The 24,979-nt window shown below is 49.5% G+C and overlaps 1 protein-coding gene across 1 annotated transcript; it reads left to right on the forward strand.

Moving 5' to 3' along the window:
- The first annotated feature begins 3,146 nt into the window (after positions 1-3,146).
- LOC125942681 (uncharacterized) lies at positions 3,147-4,755 on the forward strand. The gene is made up of 2 exons (XM_049660943.1): positions 3,147-3,502; positions 4,198-4,755. The coding sequence occupies exons 1-2, from the start codon at positions 3,173-3,175 to the stop codon at positions 4,753-4,755; spliced, it is 888 nt and encodes a 295-aa protein (XP_049516900.1). The 5' UTR covers positions 3,147-3,172.
- The last annotated feature ends 20,224 nt before the right edge of the window (positions 4,756-24,979 follow it).

Genomic DNA, 24,979 nt, shown 5'->3' on the forward strand with positions numbered 1-24,979 from the left:
ATGTCGCGCAGCTGGTTGTGGTCGAAGTCGAGGTCGACGCCCCGCACGATCCCCTTGCACGTGTTATCCGGCGCTGCCAGGTACGAGTTGACTTCGTATCGAGCAGACCCCACGACTAGAACTTGCACGTTCGCGTAAGCGCGGGCGTTCTTCTCCGTCGGCGTACTCACGACATAGATGTTTTGGACCACGTTGGGGCAGACGATGTCCCCCTCTGTTTCGGCCGGGGCGAGTTTAGCCGCCATTGCCACGGCCTGTGTCACCTTGATCAGGCTGATCGTCCTGACATTCAGCCCGCTTCTGGGGCGGACGATGATCCTAAAGTGCTCCCTCGAGCCCCGGCAAGCGGGGGAGCCTCGAGGCCGCGGCGAAGCGTTTCTTGACGCCGCCGGCGGTGGGGGTGCGGGACCCGCCACGGCCGCTGCCACGTTGTGTCGAACTCGCCCGGTCGCTGACGCCGGGCTGCCGTTGCAACTTGCGCTTGTAAATAGCCGTGGTCCATCCGGACTTCAGGCACTCCTCGGGGGTGATGTCCTCCCCATCGACCGTCATTTGCATGGACTTTTTTGGGCACAGCGGCGCGCGAGAGCTAGGTCTCGACGCGCTTTATTCGGGAAAGTAGGCCTAACCGTGCGGCGGGGTCGGGTAAAAAGTCCCGAAGAATGGCGAAATGACCACCCACCGGCAAGAACTTGGTGTCAGCTTGGTCCTCTAGACGAACTGCGTCGAATGGTTCAAGAATACGCTGAAGATGAGACGTTTTTTTTTTTTTGACCGAAAACATTTACAGAATCGGGAGCAGCGCGCTCATCGCCTTCTGGTGTGAAGACCGCGTCAGCCGGCACTCTAAGATCGTCTGCTCAGAAAGCGGCCGGTCGTTGAAGCGCGCCAGCGTCGTCACGAGCGTCTGTCTCTGGGAGCTGTAGCGGGGACAATGACACAAGATATGTTCGACTGTTTCCTCACTGTCGCATCTATCACAGGTAGCACTGTCAGCCAATCCGATGCGGCAAGCAAACGCATTCGTAAAAGATACTCCAAGCCACATTCGTCAGAGAGCAGTTGTCTCGATTCGGGAAAGTCCAGATGGAATATGTAGTCGGAGGGAAGGATCCAAGCAGTGCTCTCTAAGGTAAGTGAGAACACTTGTGAGGCAGGTGAGATGAGAATCGAAGTCCCTCGAAAAGACTATGACGTCATCCAGATAACACAGGCACGTGTGCCATTTCAGCCCGCGAAGGATGTTGTCCATGAGGCGTTCGAAAGTGGCAGGCGCATTGCAAAGGCCGAATGGCATCACGTTAAACTCATATAACCCATCGGGAGTGACAATGCAGTCTTGGGGCGGTCAGCTTCTTTCATAGGTACTTGCCAGTACCCCGATCGAAGATCCAAGGAAGAGAAAAACTGTGCTCCTTGCAGGCAGTCGAGGGCGTCGCCGATTCGGGGCAGAGGATAAACATCTTTGCGTGTGATTTTATTAAGGCGCCGATAGTCCACACAGAATCTGATGCTACCGTCCTTTTTCTTCACCAGTACGACAGGCGACGCCCAAGGGCTGTGTGAGGGCTGTATCACCAAGGATGATGACGATGTTTATTGCTTCAGCGTTTCACTCAAAGTAATTGAAGAGTGAATGACAAAAAAGTGATAGAGTGTTTTTGTTAAGCAGGAAAATTCGACCTCTAGCCACCTCCTGAATTGTAATGACAATGTGAACAGAGCACTGAAGGTACACGTTGAACTGGTGGGGCTGGACGCGTGGGGGGGGGGGGGGGGGGGTTTAACTCGGCATCATGGCGGGGGGGGGGGGGTGCAACACCCTAACCCCCCCCCTCCCCCCGTCGGTCCACCACTGACAGTGGCAATAAGTGATGTCAAGTCATTCTGTGAGGGTACCGGTAGTAGAATTAATTGGAATAAATGCCTAAGTATCTGGCATGGAAACTGGCGAAGAACGCCCTCATTATATGAAAATGTTACTTGGACGGTAACAACTGATAAGTACTTAGGTGTACCGCTCCAACACTACCGGGACACGACAGAATATTGGAACGATGAAACGGAGTACCTACGCGTCAAGACGCAAAAATGGGGAGGTCGAGATTTTTCAATGTTTACGCGCGCAACGGTGTGCAACATATTTCTTGTTTCGCGAGTGTGGTATGTTCTTTAAGTGTTATCCATCACACGTAATGCTGTTCAAAAGCTACATAGAGTGATGGCAGTATTTGTGTGGGCTTCTACGTGGGAAAGAACGAGTCGCACAAATTTGTTCCGCTCAGTGCGCAGTGGCGGGGCTTGGCCTGGTCCATCTGTTCTTGCGGCAGATCGTGGCTAGGTTTATTTTCTTACGTGATCAAGGCTATTGCTACTTGAGAAAAGTGTTGCATGTGCGGTTGTCAAATTATTTGCCAGAATTTATTGTTTATAGGGTCCATGTCGAACGAAGACGGCCAAGGGTTATATGCGCGAGATCATTGGAGCTTTCGAAATCCTATAAGTACGCTTTTCGGTGGAATATCTGTCTGAAGTCACGCGAAATAAATTATACAAAGATCTTACAGAAACCATGTTGCCATGGCCTGTTTGCCGACCACTGTACCCAGGAGGTCCCGGAAACGATGTTTTGGGCAGAGTTAAAAAAAGATGCCTGTACGACCATCAGTCAAACTATTTTTCAAGCTACACAGTGGCACACTCCCAACAAAACCTTGGCTGTGACAAAAAGGCATATTTGTTGCCTGGTCTGTAGACTGCATCATCTGCAAAAAGCCGGAGACAGTTGAACACATATTTCTGTATTGTAGTGATGCAGTCTTTCTCTGGGACATCCTTCAGAGGACCTTGAAGAAAGACTTCCCCGTTACACCGTACGGCATTCGTTTTCTGCCTGTCAAAAACGTAGGGGGTGTGCCCTACGATATGTTCATGACATTGGTTCTCTATAGGTGGTATTCACGTGACGCCACGGCAGAGCAGTCTGGCGGGCGCTGTAGCGGAAAAGGCACAAGCTGCGTTGGCCACTATGAAACCGCCATATTTTTGGGGAGCCGGTGTCAACAAAGCATATCTCCGCTGTTGAAGCGCTGCCGATGTGTGTGTGTGTTTTTTTTTTTTTTTTACTTTAGGAGGAGTCACTAAAGTGCCTATCTTTTGCAACTTTGCAAGCATGAATGCCAGCCCCTCATTAATGCACTTAAGCACGTACGCGCATAATTTAGAGGCCGGTGCGAAGGTGCGCTACGTCGAGAAAGTGGAGCTTTGCGGTGGCGTCGATCCACTTATGCTTACTGGCAAAGAGGCGTCATTTGATCTCGCGCTCGTACCCAAGGTAGAACTTTCTGATATTAAGGACTACCTTGTGCACGCTACAAGCTTCATAACTCACGAACAGCTGAAAGCAAGAAAATCTCAGGAGTCACACAACTATTTGACCAGCGGCTTTGTTCAAGAACCCCAGCTGAGAAGACACGGCGAGCACATCATTGTGCGCACGAAGGTAAGACAATCTAAAACGCTACATCAGCTAGTCGCTCTTTGTATTACCGGGTCGAATTGTAACGCTAACGGGTAATACTTGCCAATGTGTGTGACAGGAGTGTGATTCGTGTTCGGAATGTTTCGCTGCGCAGCGAAACATCGTAGCACTTTCTTAAGTTACTGCCAGCGAGCGGTACTTCTTTATCGTTTATGTACCGTTGCTCCTTGATAGTACATGAAGATTGCAGGAGTAGGCTTTCGCACTGCGCAGCGTCCAGGAACGCAGTGCCTTCCGGAGTTAAGGGAGCGAAAACGATACCAAAGAAAATCGTTTGTACGCAACATGTCAGCTACCACCATGCTGCACCTTTAGAAACACTTGCTGTTTAGCGGCTACTTCCAGCTGTTCACCTTGCTCCAGCCCTCCCCCCCCCCTCTTTTTTTTTTGCAAATTCCCGTCACCTGCCGAAGCGTTTACTAAGTTCTACAAATTATCGCTACCGGCGAGGCCGCGAGCTTTGCATACGTATGCGCAGTTGCGATTCGATTGTGCAAGCATAAAACCACTCGCTGGTGTTTTGCTTATTTACACTCATGGATACACCTACATTAGTTTCACTCACTGATGATGTAGTAACTCGTCTTGCTTTTTGTGCCTGTGTTCTCAGCATGCATAGAATCAGCAGTTAAATAGATCACTTCCTCCGTTTGCAGGTAAACCACTCCCAGGCAATTTCCACTCAGCCACTCAAGCCATGGCTTCTTGTCAAGCAGGATGGAATGGTCGAAGCTGCACACTGCACGTGTATAGCCGGTCTCGGCGAAGCCTGCTCGCACATTGGTGCACTGCTCTTCTATTTAGAAGCAGCTTCAAACTTTCGGGATGGTCAGGCTTGCACTGATAAGAAAAATGCATGGCTGCCTCCGTACACAAGTACTGTGCCTTGTGCGCCACTTGCACACATTGACTTTGCGTCAGCTACCACCAAGAAAAGGCGGCTGGATGGACATCGATCATCATCCTCAAAGAAACCAGCCACCACTATTGAGAGGCCTTCACAGAACGAATGGAAGGCCTTTCTCGACAGAATTAAGAAGGCTGGCAAATATTCTGCAGTGTTTGCACTGAAAAAGGACTATTGCGAGGAGTTCATCCCTGTGCAAGTGAAGCACTCCACTGCTCTTCTGGGACACTTGGCAAGAGACAAGCCGTTGTCAAGGGATGCGATGCTGGAGGAGTGCGCAATGTTTGCCCAGGCGTATATGTTGTAGAACCAAAGGTATTTATATGTCCATTGAATGATGGCTTTATTGATATAAAGTAACTACATGTTGCATGACAGAGAAGGCACTGTTAAATGCTTGAAACTACCAGTGTTTACATTGCCCAACCTGCATGGTTGCTGCTAGCTAAGTGCAGTTTTGTGATCATGTACATTGCATTAGTGTGAAAAGTCATTCTATTGACAATACAGGTCTGTAAAGATGTGGAAGCGGCAACGAGAGGTCAGTCGGCCTCAGCAACGTGGTTCGCCTTCAGAACAGGCCGGGTCACGGCATCGACAGCCCACGCAGCTTGCCGAACGACCTTGACTCAGCCATCTGTGAGCCTGGTGAAGAAGATCTGCTACCCTGAGGAGAGCAAGTTTTCTTCTGCTGCAACTAATTGGGGTCTGCGCAAGGAGGACACTGCCAGGAACCAATAGGTTGCTGAAGCATCCAGCCAGCACAAAGAGTTTGTTTGCAACAAGTGTGGATTGCATATTAGTTCACATGAGCCCCATATGGCAGCAAGCCCAGATGGCCTGATTTTTTGTGCCTGCTGCCAAGATGGTGTTTTAGAAATTAAGTGCCCATATTCAGCTGCTTGTGTAAAGGACGTTGTGACCGAGAAAAGTGGCTGCTTAGAAGTTGCTGCTAGTGATAATACACTGAAGCTAAAACGACAACATGCTTACTACACGCAAATACAAATGCAGCTTTTTGTTTGCCAGCGCAGCTATTGCGACTTTTTATTGCGATAGCAATTATATGGACACTCAAAAGCAGATTTCTGCCGTCGGCGTCGCCGTCGCCGTCGCCGTGAGGTTCCGTATGACGTCAATGGAGATGAAATCGTGACCGCGCGCCGCCGAACGCTGTATGTGCGAGTGAAAGGGCACGAGGGACGCGCTCTTTCACTGGGAGTGAACGCACGGCGGAGAACAAACGCGCGTTCCGCGCCGTGCTTGCTTAAGGGCTGCAGAAGTAGGCGTCTCTTTCCTCCTTTACAATCACCATATATGTGGAGCAAACGCGCCTTCTTCCGATGCGCGAGAGGCCGTGGGGGAGGGAAGGAAGGGGGAGGGAAGGGAGGCGACGTTTAGCTGCGGCACCAAGTGCCTATTTATATCAGAGGCTCCGGCAACAGTCACCAACGCCGCACGCATTTTGAGCGAACGCGGGCAAAACGCCGACGGCGTCGACAACAGTTCTGCGCGTTGCCGGTGCTGCTGCATGTCCAAGTTTATACAGCTGATAAAGCTAATATCATTACTCCGTATAGCTCTCTACAAATTTGCTATCGCAATTGATGCTTCACCTTTCAGGTGAAACTGCGACAACTTTTTTTTGTGTGGACACCAGCAGATAGTCACCTTGAAAGAATCTTCCTGGATGCCGGCTTGCAAGTGGTGTGCCTGCATAAAAACAAAAATGTTAAGATGCTGAATGTCATTAAAGGAAATATTCCCCTTGTATGAATAAGCCATTTTACTTGTGACAGTACTGTTCACAGCGCTCTGCTGCGCATTCAACATTGAGTCAAGGGTCGCAGCACTCTGCTATCGGCCTTTTGGACCTCCTTTGGAGTCGCAGCCCTCTTGCAACGTCGCTGGTGCCTGAAATAAAATGTACCTCTGTAAAAATGTCTACTTTGTACTCATTAGCACTACTTGCATTGATGATTCCACCTCTGCAACTGCTTGCTATTTGTCACAGTGCTGGCACCAGTTCTCACAATTTTGTATTCTCTAGGAAATTGAAACCAGCCTGCTCTCTGCAGACACAACTATTCTCAAAACAATGCAAACAACTTGGAAGTATCTGATTGGAATGCATTACTTGATGACTATGTAACTTATACTACACAACTGCAGTCGGGAGTGCAATATAAAAGATAGCTGCTGTATCAACACCGTGTCCACTTAGAGACTCTTAGGTCTCTGCTATTTTCAAAGTCTGGGTTTGTTGTGCGCTACCAGAAAGAGCACATACATACATACCTTTCTTCAGACCGAGTTGCTGACTTTGTGTCATACCCTAGGTGCAAGCTTGGCGCCCAGTCCGGATTCGTCAGATCGATTAAGTAGGATGGCCTGCCTGCAAGTATGAACGAGACTGCGTTTGCACAACAAAACAAATTCCTAGAAAACTGACGCATTTCTAACAAGAAGAGCCACTGGTTGCAGTGGCAAGAAGTCTAACCATTACTTGAAGCCACAACTGCACGACAACCAGCTTTGACACAAATCACGCACTGTGCTAAGGCCTCTCGGGCAAAATAACCTCAAACAGCAGATTCAGCACTACCACCGGCTTCGCTCGTCTCCGGAACAATTACGCCAGCATCATAAACACGAACAGGCATGATGTCATAGCATTAGTTAATTTCTGGGGTTTTACATGCCAAGACCACTTTGAGGCACGTCGCAGTGGGGGACTCCGGAATGATTCTCACCACCTGGGGTTCTTTAACGTGCACCATACACGGGCGTTTTTGCGGTTCACCCCATCCCATCAAAATGCGGCCGCCGTGGCCGGGATTTCATACCGCGAACTCGCGCTTAGCTGCGCAACGCTCTAGCCGCTAAGCCACCACGGCGGGTGTCTTGGCATTCAGTGCAACTCAGTTTGAGTGAAAAGAAAAAAAAAGTGAACAGGAGAATGCGGCACAGTAGCCCAACCCTTGAAATTCGCGCTGCGTAATTTGTAGCAGAACGACAAATATGCACTCACCAGAAACGAAGACCTCGCTGCAGACTTTGTAGTGGGTAGCGTCTGTGTTAATGTCACCCCGGGTTGAGGTCAAACACCCCTTTCCAAGCGTTGAGGTCCCATAATGGTCGAGCACCAGGCCGGGAGCGCGCTTGTACCTATTTTACCGGTAGGTACCCGGCGGCAGCACTTGCCTCCCACAGCCGCGGCGGATGCTCGTCGACAAGGCCGTCTGTGGTTGGACAAGAGGCGCCCAGAGACAAGAGCTGAAATCTCTATTGGGCCCTCTTTCGAGATGTGGACCCCCACGACAGCCGAGCACCAGGCCAGGGGACATCTCTACCCATTAGAAAAACCGGTGGGTTCCCGGCGGCACCGGGATTTGAACTAGGTACCTCCCGCATACGAGGCGGTAGAGCATCCGCCTCGTATGCGGGAGGTACCGAGTTCAAATCCCGGTGCCGCCGGGAACCCACCGCTATTCGAAGTAGGGATAGTAGTTTTATCGGCTGCATAAACTTGGACACATTCGCTTTCAAACTGAATTGACAAGCGTGGTGTCATCGCGCACAAGCAAACATGAACAGATCACACTGAATGACCGCAGACGACTGTCAAAACGCCGGCGCAGCAGCTGCAGCGGGCGAAGAATCGTGCGGTCTATCGCTTCAACGGAAACTGAGCGGCGAATGCACAGCGCATAGAAAGGTCAGAGCCATGTGGAGATAAGAGAAGGTGCGGGCGACGGCCACCACAGCCAGTGCAAGCGTATTTGTTGGCAGAGTAGAAGCTGCTCCCCCCCTCCCTCTCGCGCTGCCTCCTCACTTTTTTTTTTGCTTTCGCGTGGGAGATTGCGTTGCCAGTTCCCCTTGCGCTGGGTTGCAAGATAAGCATTTGGTGCCGTATCACAGCGTCGCCCCGCCTCCCTCCCCCCCCCCCATACCCCCACGGCCTTTCGCGCGACAATCGCGTTTGCTTTCCGCAGTGCGTTGGCTCTCCGTGATAGCGCGCGTCCGTCCCCCGCGCGCTTTCACTCGCGCATACGGCGCTCGGTGACGATTTTATCGCCCTTGGAATCTATACGGAACCTTACGGCGACGGCGACGACGACGGCAGAAATCCGGTTGAAGTGTCCATATAATTGGCAATAAAAGTCGCAGTTTCGCCCGAAAGACGAAGCGTCGATTGCGATAGCAAATTAGTAGACAGCTATACGAAATAAGGATAGTAGTTTTATCGGCCGTATAAAGTTCTAAATATTCGCTTACTAACTAAATAAACAAACATGGTGTCACGCGCGCACAGGTAAACATGAACACATCTCGCTCGATGACCGCGGGAGCTCATCAAAACGCTGGAGCGATAAAGCCCGGGATACATGGAACGAACTTTCTGGACGAACTTCACGCGTCAAGTAACGACGCGGCGACACGACGCAGGATGTTCGCTGTGTCGCGATACATGCGGCAAACGCCGCCGCGCGTTGGCCGCCGTGTTGGCGGCGGTCCCGGACGCCCGCTTCGAACTGAATTTGGCGTTGTCCTTGTAGAATTCCCTTCGTTGGTAGCAAATGACTGCGTAAACGGCTTTCGCTTAGTCTCAGGCCGCTTCGACGACAGAGTATTATGGATAGCCTTGAGTAGTTTCCGAGATAGCTTCTCGTTTCGAACGCGTCTAAGCCTAACGAAAGAAATATCCGATGCCAGCGCCATTTATCGGGGAAGTTGGGAGATAGGCATGACGACAGCATGCGGCCTCTCAGATCAGAAGATTTCTGTTGAAGGTTGTTGCAGAGAGCTTGCACTGCTTGTCTGTTTCCCCGCAGATCAGCGGATATGGGATGGACTACTCATCGGTGCAGAGACATGCAGACACGGCAACACCAACGCGATTGCAGACGACACGAAAAGGTGCGCGCGCGCGAAACACCAGCATGCATTGCGACCGGAACTAGTGCCTCCTGATTGGCTGTCGTCCACCGCTGCGCGCTAGACGCTTCCGGCGGCGGCGTTCGCCCGACGAAAATGTCTGGACAGGCAGATCGGCTGCGGACGGCAAATTTCTTGACGCCGGCCGTCGGGCATTCGCCGCCCGACGAAGTTCTTCGCTCGGACGCCGGTTATTCGCTCCATGTACTCCGGCCTTTAAGAAGCAGCGGAGTGAACAATAGATGGCAGTGCCGGCGCTTGCGTCGCGCAAGCGGATACTTGTGGCGCGCGCAACGCTATCGATGATATTCGGCCGCTTCTCAGCCGGACGAGTCGGGCTGAGTCACTTGCGTTTCACGAGATAGCGATAACGCGGCCTAGAGCGCGCGCTCATCATCACTGGTAGGTTGCTTATGTTTTCTCAAGGTAGAAAGCAAGCGCGTGGACGCCAATATACGATGACTCATTCCGTTTCCCGAGGACACGCATCCTAGCTAATGAAGCAGACGACAGCTTGTGCGCATGCAGACGACGGTAGCGAGAAACGATTTTGATGGAATAATCATGCGCTTTGAGCTAGCTGCTGTATTTTTACTGGGGAGGAAAACTGTTTTGCTTTATCAAGAACGCTATATAGGTTCAATGCCTACTTTATAGTTTCTTAGGCGAAACCTCAAATTTGCGTCACGGTACGAAAGCAAAGCCGGACATTCTGGACATTCCGCCATTTTCTTCGAGGTGCGTCGTAGGCGCGACGCTTACAAAATGGCGCTGATGGCCCCGATTTGCTTTCGTAACGTGACGCAAATGGACAGATTTGACGCTGACTACGCTAAATTGACGTCAGACCACCGCCGAACGGACGGTTGGAAATACCGGCGAGCATTTTCAATCCGGACCGCGAGCGGAGGAGGCCGGACTAGGCGATGGCGGCACGTTTTCATGACGCGCGCGTCACGTGATACGCCATCCGCTGCAAAAATTTCTTTTCATAATTTAAACAGTCGCCGTTGTCATAGCCTTTGATGACGCAAAAAGTGATTAATATTGATTACAATACAAATGCAGTAGTGAGAAATGCAAAAGGTTGCAGAAAGTTTGCTAGCTTCTACCAATATTATTTCTAAAAAAACCTGTTTTTAATGAAAATGATGGTTCAAAACACAAATGACAACACCACCCGAGAGCGATGCAAATGCTATGAGCACGCGTTGTGAACAAAAGATTTTCATGGCCCCAAATGACAGGAAAAATGCGGCGATACGCATGCCTCTCGACTGTCATTGCATATGGCCGGTCATTACCATAATTCGCGCGGCTCATCGCACCACAAATTATGGCGGAAAATCTCTGCAATGGCGGCCCAGCGCAATGTCACGCAACGTCAAATTGACGTTTACGAAACGGCCCTTCCTGTGACGCTCTTCACGGGATATTCCTTCAGCCAATCAACAAGCTGACATGCCGGCTATCTTGGAACGCCACCACATATTCGCGAAATTGCAGATGCATTGCACGGGCTTCTGCACGCTACCGTCCACTTTCTTTTTAAAGCGCTAAAGTCGCAATAGAGGTGCCGATGACCACAAAAAAGTATTAGTCGATAAAATTTGCATCCCCACGTCACATTTCGTCATTCTGATGAAAACGCAAAATTGCGTTTTGCAAAACTTCCGTTTCCCGGCACAAATTTCAAAACACGTGAGCTCTGGACAGCCAATGAGACAGACAAGATGGCGGATAATGGCGGCCGTGTAGCCGCCATGCGTGTCGAGAATAGAGCCTCAAATCGAGGCCATCAGCGCTATTTTGTAAGCGTCGCGCGTACGTCACGCCTCGAATAAAATGGCGGAATGTCCAGAATAGCGGCTTAGAGCTATGATGTCTCCATAACCATGATGATGGTGATGGTTATGATGATGGTACCTAAGGTGCCTCCATAACCATAATAGAGTCCTAGGGCGTTATTCTGCAGCTCCACGTCACGTTTCGTCCTTTTGAAAAAAAAAAAAAAACGGAATTGCGTTTTGCAAAACTTCCGCTTTCCGTCACCAATTTCAAAACACGTAACCTCTCGACACAGTGGCGCACCGACGGGGGCGGTTTAGGGTGTTGTAACCACGCATCCAGCCCCACCAGACCAACGTGTACCTACAGCGCTCTGTACACATTGTCTTTACAATTCAGGAGGTGGCTTGAGGTGGAATTTTCCTGGTTAACAAAAACACTCTATCACTGTCTTGTATTTACTCATTCACTCTTAAATTTGAGTAAAACGCTGAAGAAATAAACATCGTCAGCATCCTTGATGTCATTATTATAATTATTAAGCATGTTATTTGTGTTGGATTCCTCTGGCTAAAACAAGAAAATTGCTTAATATGCAAAGTGCTTGCTTCCCCCCCCCCCTCCTCCAAAAAAAGAGAAAAAAACGGCGATTGAAGAAGTGGGTTTCTAGGAGGATAAGCTTACGGATGCCTGGGAAAGTATATGTCGCGAGAGGAAAGAAAGGTAGGAAGAGCACGAAATTTTAATGGAAGAAATGCGCACAGCTTCGAGTTCAACGGGCGCTGTTTATAGTGCGCAATTTTAAGGAAGGTGAAAACATTGAATGTTGTCTGGCCTTTTTCGAGCATGTGTGTACAGAGATAAAGCTCGACCGGGACTTTTGGCCTCATAGTTTATGGGGAGAATTTCCTTGTAGCGTGTCCTGTTGCTTAGCTCGCCCCTCCGATGAAGACTTCAGCAATTACGATAAAGCTAAGAGTGCGTTACTCCGGCATTTCGGTATTCCTGTTGAGAACGAGAGGGGAAGCCCGAATGACGATCAACAAAGTGCAAAAAAAAAAAAAAGAGGATGAAACAGCCAGCGCCGGAGACGTACTTAAGCCGGAGGAGGAAATCTTTCCGATTTCTTCGACAGAAATTCAGGAAAAGGGTCAGGCGCCGAGTTACGACGCTTAACATAGTGCAAAGAAAAAGCTAGCTCCGGAGACGTATCTTTCCGATTTCCCGGAAAGAAATTCAGAAAGGGGGTCAGGCTGAGGAGCCCCAAATGGAAAGAAAGAAAAGGCACTCAGAAATGAGCACCAGAAAGAGTGCTAAGAGGCGTCGCAAATTCAGGAATGCGGCAGAAAGGGCAAGACGGTCGAATAACTCGAAAGCCACTAAACCCTCTGGGGAGCGCAGTGAAAGAGTAAGGCGCGTTTGTAGTTTGGAACAGTGGCGCACCGACGGGGGAGGGGGGGGGGGGGCGGTTTCGGGTGTTGTAACTCCCCCCCCCCCCCCCCCCCCCACGCGTCCGGCCCCACCAGTCCAACGCGCTCTGTTCACATTGTCTTTACAATTCAGGAGGTGGCTTGAGCTGGAATTTTCCTGGTTAACAAAAACACTCTATCACTGTCTTGTATTTATTCATTCACTCTTAAATTACTTTGAGTAAAACGCTGAATAAATAAACATCGCCTTCATCCTTGGTGTCATTATATGATTATAATTATTAGGCATTTTATTTGCTGTTGGATTCCTCTGGCTAAAGCAAGTAAATTGCATATTATGCAAAGCGCTTGCTCCCCCCCGGCAAAGATCCTGGGTGCGCTACTGGTTTGGAATGTTTCCAGTCAGAGTGCGTGCGAGCCACGGGACGGGGAAGAAAATAAAGGTACGTTCGGCGCGATGGTAAACAAAAAGCCAGGGGGCAATTATGTTCCCCCTCGCTGAGTTCTCGAGGTATAACCTGCATGACACAGGATAGCGCGGCGGTAAGGCGACGCGAAGTGGTCATACCGGGCCGGGAATTCCAAGTGCGATGCCGAGAAGGCATGTTGCCAATATGCAAGGTGTCGGGGGTCTGCGGCAACGAGAATGGCGGACATGCCCTTTGTATTCCCTGGCTGACAAGACGAGCTTTCAGACTGCGACCGCCTCGACTTTGGGATATGGCACAACCGTAGGCTATTCAGAATGAAAAGCGGTAAACATGTTTTGTGGAAACAGTTTGTTGGTTTCTTTACTTTTTAACTTTATTTAGCTCGCTTATTTTAGCAGCTCGCCGATATTCGGAGATGGTTTGTGCGAGCATAAATTTTTGAAACATTGTTTTTTCGATGTGTCATTTTTTTTTTTTTAAGCAGATAGACTTCATTTTTTGTGTAAGTACGCTTGCAAGATCAAGTCCAGGTATTTGTTAGAAGCCTGTAGTGGCACGCTTGAGTATCCGTTCACATTGCGGAAGTGTTCGCGAAATTTTTTTTTAAAGTAAAACACGTTATTTGGAGGAGCCGTTTAGTTTAACTACACTACTTTAGAAAGTGTTACACAATTCCTTTAAATCGTGTCTTGCGGTCTTGCGCGGAAACAAAAAGGCAAAGCGTTAGCGAGTGTCTCGCACGTGTATTCTTAAGACAGCAGCATTTTGAGTATCGCTTAGAGCGTGCGTGGACGTATTTATAAATAAGCTCGAATTTTCGTGTACTTTCAAATGCGCAATTTATGCGGTTTTTTTTTTTTTTTTCTGTCGTGTGTGTCCTCTGGACAAGAGAGATGAAATGTTAGTGCGTGAAGCGCACGAAAGTGGACGATTTGAGAGGCCGAATTCGGCATATGTGAATGGTTTTGAGAAGGGAGCTTCCGCACACTTCGCAAAAAATGTTACTGCGCATGCGCGAGCAAGCACATTTTCCAACCAAATAAGCTCTACCGCAGGCTAGCAGAACGAACTACTCTTTCCATTCAACACTCCGTCCCTGCCTTTCTTTTATTTCATTTCTCTCTGTAAAACGCGGAACTTACAATGAAGAGCCACATTGAAAATACTTTTGAAAAGCCTTTTTGGTGCTCGTGCGCCTTCGTTGGAATGCGCGAATGTGTGAATGCACTAAGAGAAAAGCAGTCTGTTAACGAGAGTTTTCGGTTGGAATATGTCGTTTCAGGCAAGCCACTTTACAGATTTTTGCAAACTGTCCAAGAAAAGCAGTCTGTTCACGAGAGTTTACGATTGGAATAAGTCCTCGCAGGAAAGCCAACTTACAGATGTTTGCAAACTATCCAACTGGACAGTTTGGAAAAATGACCTTCGTGCTGTCTGCAAACAGCACCAAAGTCACTTCGCTCGCTGCTGCTTCCGCACTTCCTCACGCCAGTGTTTTCACATGTAGCGAGTGTCCGCGCTTATCGAATGTGATGTGTTCACGTTTGCCTGTGCGCGCTGACACCATGCTCGTTAATTTAGTTATAGTAAGCGAAAGTTTGCAAGTTTATACAGCCGATAAAACTACTATCCTTACTTTGTACAGCTGTCCATTAACTTCCTATAGCAACCGATGCTTCGCCTTTCGGGCGAAACTGCGACTTTGCATATCATTGAAAATGCGTTCTATTTCTGGCATGTTGTACACCATTGTGTTTGAATGGCATTTTACATTATTCTGTGTAGACTGTTGTTTATGTCTGTATTAAGTAATCTTGTTTAAACAGCGCAAAACGAAACGACAAAAAGGTGGGACGAAGACAGTGCTCTTTTTTGCCATCCTTTCTCTCGTTTTGCGCTGTTTAATTAAACAAAATGGAACACCAGCTAGCCCGGTCTCACACCTTACTGTACACTAGCACTGTACTGCAGCTGCCGGCAGGCGGCGACACAAGTTTATGCTAGCGCCGTCGCTGCAGCAGCTCGCATCCCCATAAGTGAAGGCAAATTTGAACTTCTTTCTTAAAGACCAGGCCACTAACTGTGACAAGGGTTAAACGAAACGACGTAGACTCCCATAGGCGATATTTCTGCAAAATGTGAGCAAGAACAGTGCAACGGTGAGAGCAAAACATTTTTATTTTCGAAAATGCGCAGCGAAATATGCAGGACCCAGCATGTAGCATTCCGTGGATGCTTGAATGCATTCTACTATAGCTAAAGGTGTGTGCACACACACGCGCACATATTTAGCAACTCGTACATAACGTAAACACTGTGGCACAGTACATTTAGGCACGACCACGTTGTTAGAAGTATATTAGGTGTACGAACGGGGCCTCCGGGAAAGGAGAACTTCGGTCCGCGTTTTGTGCAGAGGGCCCGAGATGGCACCGCGGTGCCCGTGGCCGAGGCGAGGTATCATGCATGGTCGCTACGGTGCCGCGAACGCCGCTCGAAATAAATAAAAAAAAGTCAGCCTTCACGCTATAACGAGCGCAAAAAGATAAAAATGGCGAACAAATACGACATTTTGACGATATCGTCGTAGATACCTGTTGAATATGTTCAGTTCACCACCTAGAAGGTTCGCGATAGGAGGATGCCTTCGCATTCGGACATGTGAAATTGTGCACCTCCACCAGATGTCACGTAGTAGTGACGCTGAAGTAAACAGTCGTAAAACTGTGTATGACGAAACTGATTCTTTATTGGGCGAACCTGTGCCCACAAAGGCAAGCTATACTCGAAGCACAGCGAAAGCGGCGAACACAGTCGGCAATCGTCGAAAATCTGATCAGCGGTTGCCGTCTAGGCGAAGCAGTTGTCGCCACGTGCCGCCCTTGTTTTCATTCTTTGTTTGCGATGACAAGCTGTGCTCTTCGTGTGAGCAAGCCGTGAAATGGGCAAGAATTTTTTTGCCACTGTGCAATTCTGGCTACGAGACCTGCACTGAAAAAGTGTCGCTTTTTGCTGCACCCCAACAAACGGACCGCCTGAAGATATGGCGCCATGCGATTCCGCGCAAGGAGCGCGTGCTGCAGTCGACTGCAGTCGTGTGCGAGAAGCACTTCGAGCCGAGGCACGTGACGAAGACGTCGGAAGCAGTCTACAAAGGACACGTTCTTGTGAGTGCACTGCGAAAGGCGGCTCTGGCAAACGACGCCGTGCCGACGAAGTTTCCCGACTGCCCTGCTCATTTGACAAAGACAGAACCAAAGACAGGCGCCTGCGGACCGTTCGCACCCTCCTGCCACCAAACGTAGCCGTGTCAGACTGGAAATTTTGCTCCCCGTGCGAGAGCTACGCTTGTAACAAAGAGAATGTTTTGTGTTTTACGTGCTAAAACCACGATATGATTATGAGGCACGCCGTAGGAGGGCTCCGGAAACTTCGACAATCTGGTGTTCTTTAACATGCACTGACATCGTACAGTACACGGGCCTCTAGCATTTCGCCTATATCGAAATGCGACCGCCGCGGCCGGGATCGAAACAGCGACCTTCGGTCAGAAGCCGAGCACCGTAACCACTGTACCACCGCGGTGGACTGGCTACGCTCGTAAATCTCCACACATCTAAATGGAAGTGTTCCTTAAAGGACCAAGTAATAATGCTGTCTCTGGGCGACTATGTAAGACACAGACAGGGGAAAATATCACTCGGATGTCAACAGAGAAGAATCGGAAACACATACCCACCACTGTAAATATGTCTCCCCTTCTTGCGGTGCCAAACCAGGATGGTTTTTCATGCCCTAAAGCGTCATCGGTGCCCAAAATTTAGCTGCTCGCACGTCGCTAAAATTCACTGTTTTATGTGCGACAAGCTAGCGTTAACACAGGTTGTATTCATCACACATTTTTTATGCGCAATCAACGACCGCTAATTGCTTCGAATGTTCGAGTCGGCAATCGACAGTACGTTTTGTTGCTGTAATACTACGGCTAATACGTTATATTTGTCTAACTAGGTAAGCATTACTTCAACAAACAGAACTAACTTCTGTCATATATCAACGCGACGTCACTGTCATATGTTAATATTGACGCGTATACATGTTTATCCTTTCACCGGTGACCGCTTTTCACCTGCTGTTAAACGTTATCGCTAGGCACAGGACGTGCCTGCATCTATCGGAAGTTTCTCGAACGTTATCGATGCTTCTATCCGTTGTCCCCTGTCAACGACGCTCATGTAATCTGATTGTGTGAGCGACGCGAATTGTCTAGAACTTTCTGGAAGACACGCGGGTACCAGGGATTAATCTGGAAACTTCGATGACTCATGTATGGGCGTCTTGCGCTGGAGTTTGAGGTATAGTAGCGGCGCCTGGTGGCGACGAGAAAAGTTATGTGGGTAGTACCAGCTTGGGTAGTATTGAGCCCTGGCTGTGGCGAAGCACGTTTCTAGCCCGAGTTTTGCGTCGATTCGCACTTTGTTTGGCCCTGTTCCGAGTGCGAAAAGGCTCGTCACTTCTCACAGACCACGCCGACCACGCTGCGAGCTGGCCGCAGCCTTTAGTTGAACGAAAACGGGCTCGCCGTGGGACGTAATGCTGGAAGCAGAAGACATCGGCGACGCCGATTCGGAGATACCTAGCTCAGCCTCGAAAAAGCGTCGCCGTCGTTACTGCTGCGTCGTGGGCTGCCACGAACAAGAAGGCCTGAATACCAACATCAGATTCTACCGTTTTCCTTCAAGGCCTCACGAAGCGGAGCGTCGGACGCGCTGGATAACTGCAATTCGTCGCGCTGGGTAAGCGAAACTTCGCGCCATGCTGACTTGGAGCTTGCTTGATTATCTGCGTTGCTAAAATTCGGTCTTTTGCACCTACAGTCCCGACGGCAAACCGTGGGAACCAGCGCCGAACACCAGGATATGCAGTCGCCACTTTGTGGGCAACGAGCTACATTAAATTAAAAGCTACATCAAACGAGCAGCGCACGAGCTCGTGCTGCAGCGCGATTCACACGTACTTACGTTACTGCGAGCTCATATGCATTGCATCAGTTATTTATCAGTTGCTAAAGGGACAGATGGCTGATACTAGAGCGCAGGCATAATTACTTGTCTAGTGGCGTGCAGTCAACAAAGATTGCAGGAGGCCCGCCGTTTCGCGGCATGCCGAAAGACCGCTGCCGTCGCGGCGCGTATATGATCGTGCGCTCGAGCAGTTCGTACATCGTGGCATGCTGAAAGACCGCTGCCGTCGCGGCGCCTACCGTCGTGCGCTCGAGCAGTTCCGTACACATGATGTCTGCTTATCACTGCTGTGAATTCATTTATAGTAAGCATTTCCTCGCGTTTGTGCGCCTGAATCTAGCAGCGTGCAAACCTTATCTGAAGTTCAATTTCGTACGTGACTCGCTTCACTTGCGATTGACACCACGTTAAAACTTCGCCGCTTATTTCTTGAACGGCGTACACGTATTCGGCGTTGCATAATTTCTTGCCTTTACGCAGCGTGCCACCCCTGAAAAAATCTTCGGCGCCCGATATTCGCTGCAAGCCATGGTACAACACAACCGAAAGTGGCGGGTCCACATTGTAAACGTGCTTTCCGAAGCAGACGACCGAGCTTGGTACTACCCAGTTTAGGACAGAGGGCGCTTTTTAGTACCATTTTCGCAGCGCCCCCTGGGCAACGCAGGAGCCCCATAGGGGCCGGCTCGCCCGGATGTCGGCCACGCGACCGCTCCTGCCATCTCGCGGCGTGATGGAGCGGAGGTACCGAAGTTCGACGCAGCGAGTGCACGGCAGCGGCGCTCCGCCGTTCCACCTGTACTTATAACACCGTGGGCACGACACACGTACCGTCCGAAATACGTCCGCCAAAGGATCCCATTTCTGATGTCCCACGGACGTACAGTCAACCACAAAAGTTTGCGGACCACGCGAGCGCGTGCCAGACTGCCTATCCGCGCCACCTAGCGGTACGCCACCTAGCGGCGACAGGGGCGCTCTCCCGGATATGAGCCCTCTTGGTACTCGCCTGCCTGTTAATTTTTTATTCCCGTGTATGACATTGTTAGTTCGTTGCGTTGACGCAGAGCGCTGTCTGCGATAAGACCGCCACATATCTGGCTTGATAGCAGTATCGGAGCAATCACTGCAACCTTTGTCGACTGGTGTGCCAGTGGGTAGATAAGTTTCACGAAGCGCTGCGACGATTTTTTTACGCGACGTTTACTGGCGCACTTTGGTTGGCAGCATCTTGGTCCAATGAGCGTTGCTGCTTCTGCGTCTTGAGAGAAAGGGTAGGGAGGTGTTTCACTGTCATCAAAATTAAAGAAAAAGCGGATGCATAGAAAATTTTCTTTCACACATAGGCGCATCTTCGCATTAGTCGCTGAAAACGTAGTAGACTTGCTTCAGGCCACGTGGTGATTGCCTATTTGGAAAGATGCCGCTGCGTGTTCCACTTGACGAAAGAAGGCACATTGTGCGTTTATTTATAGAGGGAATACCTCAGCGCGAAATCTGCCGCCGAACCAACAGGAGCCGGACTGCCGTGAATAGGATTATTCAAGCTTTCCGCGACGATGACAGATTCACAGATATGAAGCGCAGTGGGCGTCCAAGGGCCACGACTGAGGAAGAGGACCGCCTGATTACGGCCGCCATCGTGGCTGATCCTTTTCAAAGTGCAGAGGATATCCGAGAAGCGCTCTCGCTCACGGTATCGTCTGAGACTGTAAGAAGAAGGCTGAGTGAGCTTGGCCTGCAGTCTTTCGTAGCAGCACAGAAGCCCTGCCTCTCAGACAGCCAGCTACAAGAACGACTCATGTTCGCTACAGCAATGAAAGATTGGACAACAGAGAAATGGGGCGATGTCATCTTTAGCGACGAGTCAACTTTTTCCACGCGCTGGGACCAACGGAAGCGGGTTTGGCGTCCACTAAACTGCAGGTGTGTTTACAGTGTATTGGCAGTTAATTCACGAAGCTAATTCTGCATCACAACATGTTTCACGTAAAATGAGCTTTTGGACATTACGAGATTTTTCTGTAGTGGTATTATGTTGAAAACATTAACGATTGTTTCATAGTACTACTTACTCTGAAGCTAATTAAAAGCTGCCAGTGGGTCTTTCAGTACTATCTAATGATGTTTGCACGTTTTCTATTGCAACTCTATAACAGCATTATAAAGTTCATACGCAAGAGGAATCACAACATTTTTAGACGCGCCGCTGGAACCCAATTGTATGCTATTTCTTGCAGATATCTGCCTAATTACACACAGAGTGTTCTATCCAGTGGACGGTGTTCCGTGAGCGTGTGGGGAGCAATCGGCAAAGATGGCCTTGGTCCCCTTGTGCGTCTGGAAGGGCCCTTCACTGCGTCACGGTACTGCGACGTCATCACTAGACACCTCGTTCCGTATGCGCTGGACGGTCCCTTCAGCGACGGCTGCTATTTTTTTCAACACGACCGCAGCCCGATCCATAAAGCACGTATCGTCCAGTCATTGCTAGAAGAACATGCTGTTTGCCAGCTTGAGTGGCCTCCATGTGGCGCCGACTTGAATCCCATAGAAAATGTCTGGGGCATGTTGAAGAAACGGCTGTCCACACGAGCCAACCGCGGCCGCACGGCCGATACGCTGTGGCAAGCGATCGCACAAGAATGGGAAAGCCTGCGCGGTCGACCGGAGATTACTGAATCTTTGTACGAGTCGATGCCCACACGCATCAATAAGGTGCTAGAAAACGGCGGACATTTCACTTCCTACTAGATCATTGAGAGACCTATGTTTCATGACACTTCTGTAAATGTCTTGTGAATAAATTCATCCCCTTCAGACACGAATTATGATGCACTGTCTGCAAATGCGTCAAATGCGCACGGCATCATTTCAAGACGCTCACTATTACATTCCAAGAAAGAAGACGAAGCAATGTGCTGTTTTGTGCGAGTTTCAGTAAAAAAAAATTAATTAGCGTATAACTCATTATCTAATTATTCTGAAATCCGTCAGCTTCAATGCTTGCATAAAAAGAATCAACTATTAGGCCCGAAACGCATGCACACTTGCTTTTTCGGTTGTATTCGTGTCGACCGGAGAAAAAAAATACTCTTGACGTTGGTCTTGGAACGCGGCACGTCGAACGATTGTCTAACATGGTAGTGTCTCCAGCAAAGTGATCATCTGCAGCAATACGCAGGACAATGAAGTTAACTGACCGCTAGTTGTCCCATCAGGAAGCGGACACGAATGTGCACACTGAGTTTTAGGTCATTTGAAGAAACACGTGGCGTGGGACGCGCCTCCGAAGTTCGAGTCCCCAAACGAGGACGCCGTGTCGCAAAGGGTTATAAAAGAGTCATCGCACCCGATTATTTCTTATTTTTCTAAATGTAACCACTATAGCAGCGCGGTGGTTCGGGCTTTGCGCAGCAAAACCTGGGCGCAGGCGATCAAATCCCGGCCGCTACTGTCACTTAGCGATGGGGGAGGAACGGAAAAATTCTGCCTACTGACTAAGCATCTGTGTCCCATGGCTGCCTCACCGCTCACTCACGCACTCACGAAAAAAAAAAAAAAAAAACAGCGTGGCTACGCGAAAATAGAACTGATAACAGCCGAAGAATACGCTTTCTGATTACTTGTACTGATATTCTGCTCTCAAAATATAAGCAAGTAGCCCTGGCTAACAAAGAGCGCGTCACGTTGAAAGAGATAGGTAGAAAATATTTGCGCACAGTGCGAAAATAGACAGGCCATAGATTTAAGGAGGGATGCGTCTTCAACGTAGCGCTGCTGTCGATCGCTGGTGACGTAGCGGAAGTGTCGCGAAGAGGCTCTTGGCCACGCGCTCGCGTGGTCCGCAAACTTTTGTGGTTGAGTGTACAAATTTGTTTTTTTTTTTTTTTTGGACATCTATCGTTCTGACATCTATCGGACGTCCGATGAATGCCTGAGGCTCTATTCTGAGGCTCTATTGTGGACACGCATGGCGGCTGCACGGCCGCCATTATCCGCCATCTTGGCTGTCTTATTGGCTGTCCGAGGTCACGTGTTTTGAAATTTGTGCCGCGGCAAATCCTAACCCGACACACAGCCGCACACGCTTGCCAGGCAAAGCGTACGTGGCGCATCAGTAGCTGCCGCGACCTAGCCGAGACGTTCGGTTTGCTACTTTGTCGCGCTTGTCGTCACGGCGTTTCGTTCTGATATGACAACGGGGTCGCCTTTTCTGTACTCCAGCGGATAGCCTGAATTTACCTTTGAAATTCGATAATAAATATCTCGAATTAAATGTGACTTTCAAGGTAAAAAAAAAACAAAAACAAAGGTGCGTTAAAATGTGAGTGCCTTCATATTCGCCAGTTAGGTCATTAATAAATTTGTTAGTTCATCATCTGAACCTCACGTTATTAGCGGCAATGTATTTTCGCCTCGCCTCGGAATTCATCTGCAAAACAACGCCATTTCGCTGCTCTTATATAGCCTTTATAAAAATCTGGATTGTCTAAAAAAAACACCCTATATGTGCTTCGCATGTTCATCATACGTTTGACAAACTCACCATTGTACCGCATGCCGTGATGCGACTTACGTCGTGCAACAAGAGCTGCTCTTTCAAGGCAAAACATTAACTTTGCTTCACTTGCCAGAATGTTCCTATATGGAATTACTCCTTTTGATTGTTCGTTTTCCCCATACTTTCCTGCACTTTCGCTTTTTTTTTTTTGCGATAGCAATTGTATGGACCACTCAGGCGAATTTTAACCGTCGCCGTGATGTTCTGTGTTTAAATTCCAAGTGCGATAACATTGCGGCCACACGCGTGTTATGTAGGTGCGAGCGAAAGTATTGCCAGGAGGTTCGGTGAATTCTGCCGTAAGAGAAATTGCGGCACGCTTGTTGGGAGTCTGTTATGACGGTGTCTGCGGTCGTCTGTGCGATCGCCAGGCGATGGCCACTTCCCGGCGACGACGGGGTTGTCATTGCGGATGGAGACGCTTGTCAGGTGCTCTTGACTTACGATTACGGTGGATGTGCAGGCTCTCCTGCCGGGGTACAGGGCCGCGTCGGTCTAAGCGACCAGTGGATGGTTGCCGTACTGTTTGGTAATGCCTTTAGCCCTTGCAGCCCTTCTTCCTGCGTTGTGGATAGGGTGCAGGTTTCTTGGTAGTGGCTGAACCAGGATCTGGCTCCGTACGCACTTGGGTAGCAAGGCCGTCGTTTGGGGTTGATGCTGCAGCGGCGAATCAATGCCCAGTCTACTGAGAATAGTTCGTCCCGTCGTCGTGGTGGAAAGTCGTACCCGTTGATTGGTCAGGTGAGCCTCTATGAGTTCTTCGGTGGTATTGTGGAGCCCTAGCTTCAGCAGCTTGTCGGTAGATGTATTGATTGGTAAGCCCAGAGCCCGCTTGTAGGCTTTGCGCAAGAGGGTGTCGATTTTCTTGATGTCGGTGAAAGTCAAGAGTGCGTACAGTACGGAGTAAGTGACTCTAGAGACAACGAAGGCTTGTACGAGGCACAGCGCGTCCTCCTCCCCCATGCCCCTTGTTTTTGATATTATTCTTCGGAGCATGTGCGTGACTTGCTCAACCGGTCGACTTTTCTTTAGTCTGTTTATAACGATGGTATTGGTTCTGTTTTCTTGGAAGTGCATCCCGAGCACCTTGATGCTGGGGGAGGGGGAGATTACATGTCCTTCCAGGTGAATGCTGTATGGTAGGTGACTCTGGTTTGAGCTTTTTGCCTGCAATGACCACTAGCAGTTCTGACTTCTGAGGGGCACAGGCCAGCCCACACCCCCTTGCATAGTTGTTAACGACGTCCGCCGCTGCTTGAAGCCTGTCCCATCTCCCCCATGGAGCCCGTAGAAGACCAGATGGTAATGTCGTCGGCGTAGAGCCCGTGTTGTATCCCTGGGGTCTCGTTGAGCAGGAAGGGCAGTCCAATGAGGGCGATATTGAAGAGGAGAGGGGACATGACCGCTCCCTGTGGTGTTCCTCGGCCTCCAATCAGGAAAGGCTCCGTGGCCTCATCTATTTTCAAGACAGCCTTGCGGTCCGTCAGGAAATCCCTTATATAATTGTACGTCCTAGTTCCGCAGTCTAGTGTGTTGAGATTGGAGAGTATGGTGGTGTGTTTTATATTGTCGAACTTTCAGATCTAATGCAAGGATGGCCGTGGGTGAGTTCTGTGTGGCGGGTGTCATTGCCTCTTCTTTGATTTGCAGCAGTACGTCTTGGGTCGACAGATGTGGACGAAATCCGACCATCGAGTGCGGCAGTTTGTTTTCTTCTTCCAGGTAGGTTTGTAGTCTGTCCAGTACTATGTGTTCGAGCAATTTGCCTACACGGAAGTAAGGGAAATAGGTCGCAAGTTTTGTCATGTTGTGGGTTTTCCAGGCTTCTGTATGAATCTGACCTCTGCAGTCTTCCATTCTTGTGGGATTGTGCCAGATTGAGTTGATGGTGCGTGAGTTCCAATAAGGACAGGTTGTCGAGATTTGCCAGGATTTGTTGGAGATTTGATCTGCTCCCGGGGCCGTGTGCTTGCGGAGCTTCTGTATAGCTGCAGTGACCTCACATAGTTGGATATCCTCGTCCAGCTCTGCATTAGGCTGGCCCGAGTACGGTGGAGGGCTCCGCGGGTTGTTTCGGCAGATATCTGTGCTTGAGAGCCAGCAGGAGATCTTCCATGCTTCCCGGGAACTGATGTATTACTTTGGCCATATCGCGGTGGGATTCAGTTTTTGAATTACTGGGATTTATTAGGTACCGAAGGAGGGGGTCTCCAGGTCTTGGATGTGCTGAGCGTGCCGCGCAGGCTGTCGCACAGAGAAAGCCAGTTCCTTACACAGAGATGCTGCATATTTTTCTGCTTCCTCCGTGAGCAACGCAATTAGGCGTTTCAACTTCTTGTTATGTTTGTTTCTTCCA

Source organism: Dermacentor silvarum, chromosome 1, assembly GCF_013339745.2.
Source record: "Dermacentor silvarum isolate Dsil-2018 chromosome 1, BIME_Dsil_1.4, whole genome shotgun sequence".
Lineage (NCBI taxonomy): Eukaryota > Metazoa > Arthropoda > Arachnida > Ixodida > Ixodidae > Dermacentor > Dermacentor silvarum.

Bases quoted from the DNA above. Each gene is read 5' to 3' on its own strand.
- LOC125942681 (XM_049660943.1), top strand. From the start codon at position 3,173: ATGAATGCCAGCCCCTCATTAATGCACTTAAGCACGTACGCGCATAAT. The intron at 3,503-4,197 runs GTAAGACAATCT...CTCCGTTTGCAG, and splicing joins ACATCATTGTGCGCACGAAG to GTAAACCACTCCCAGGCAAT.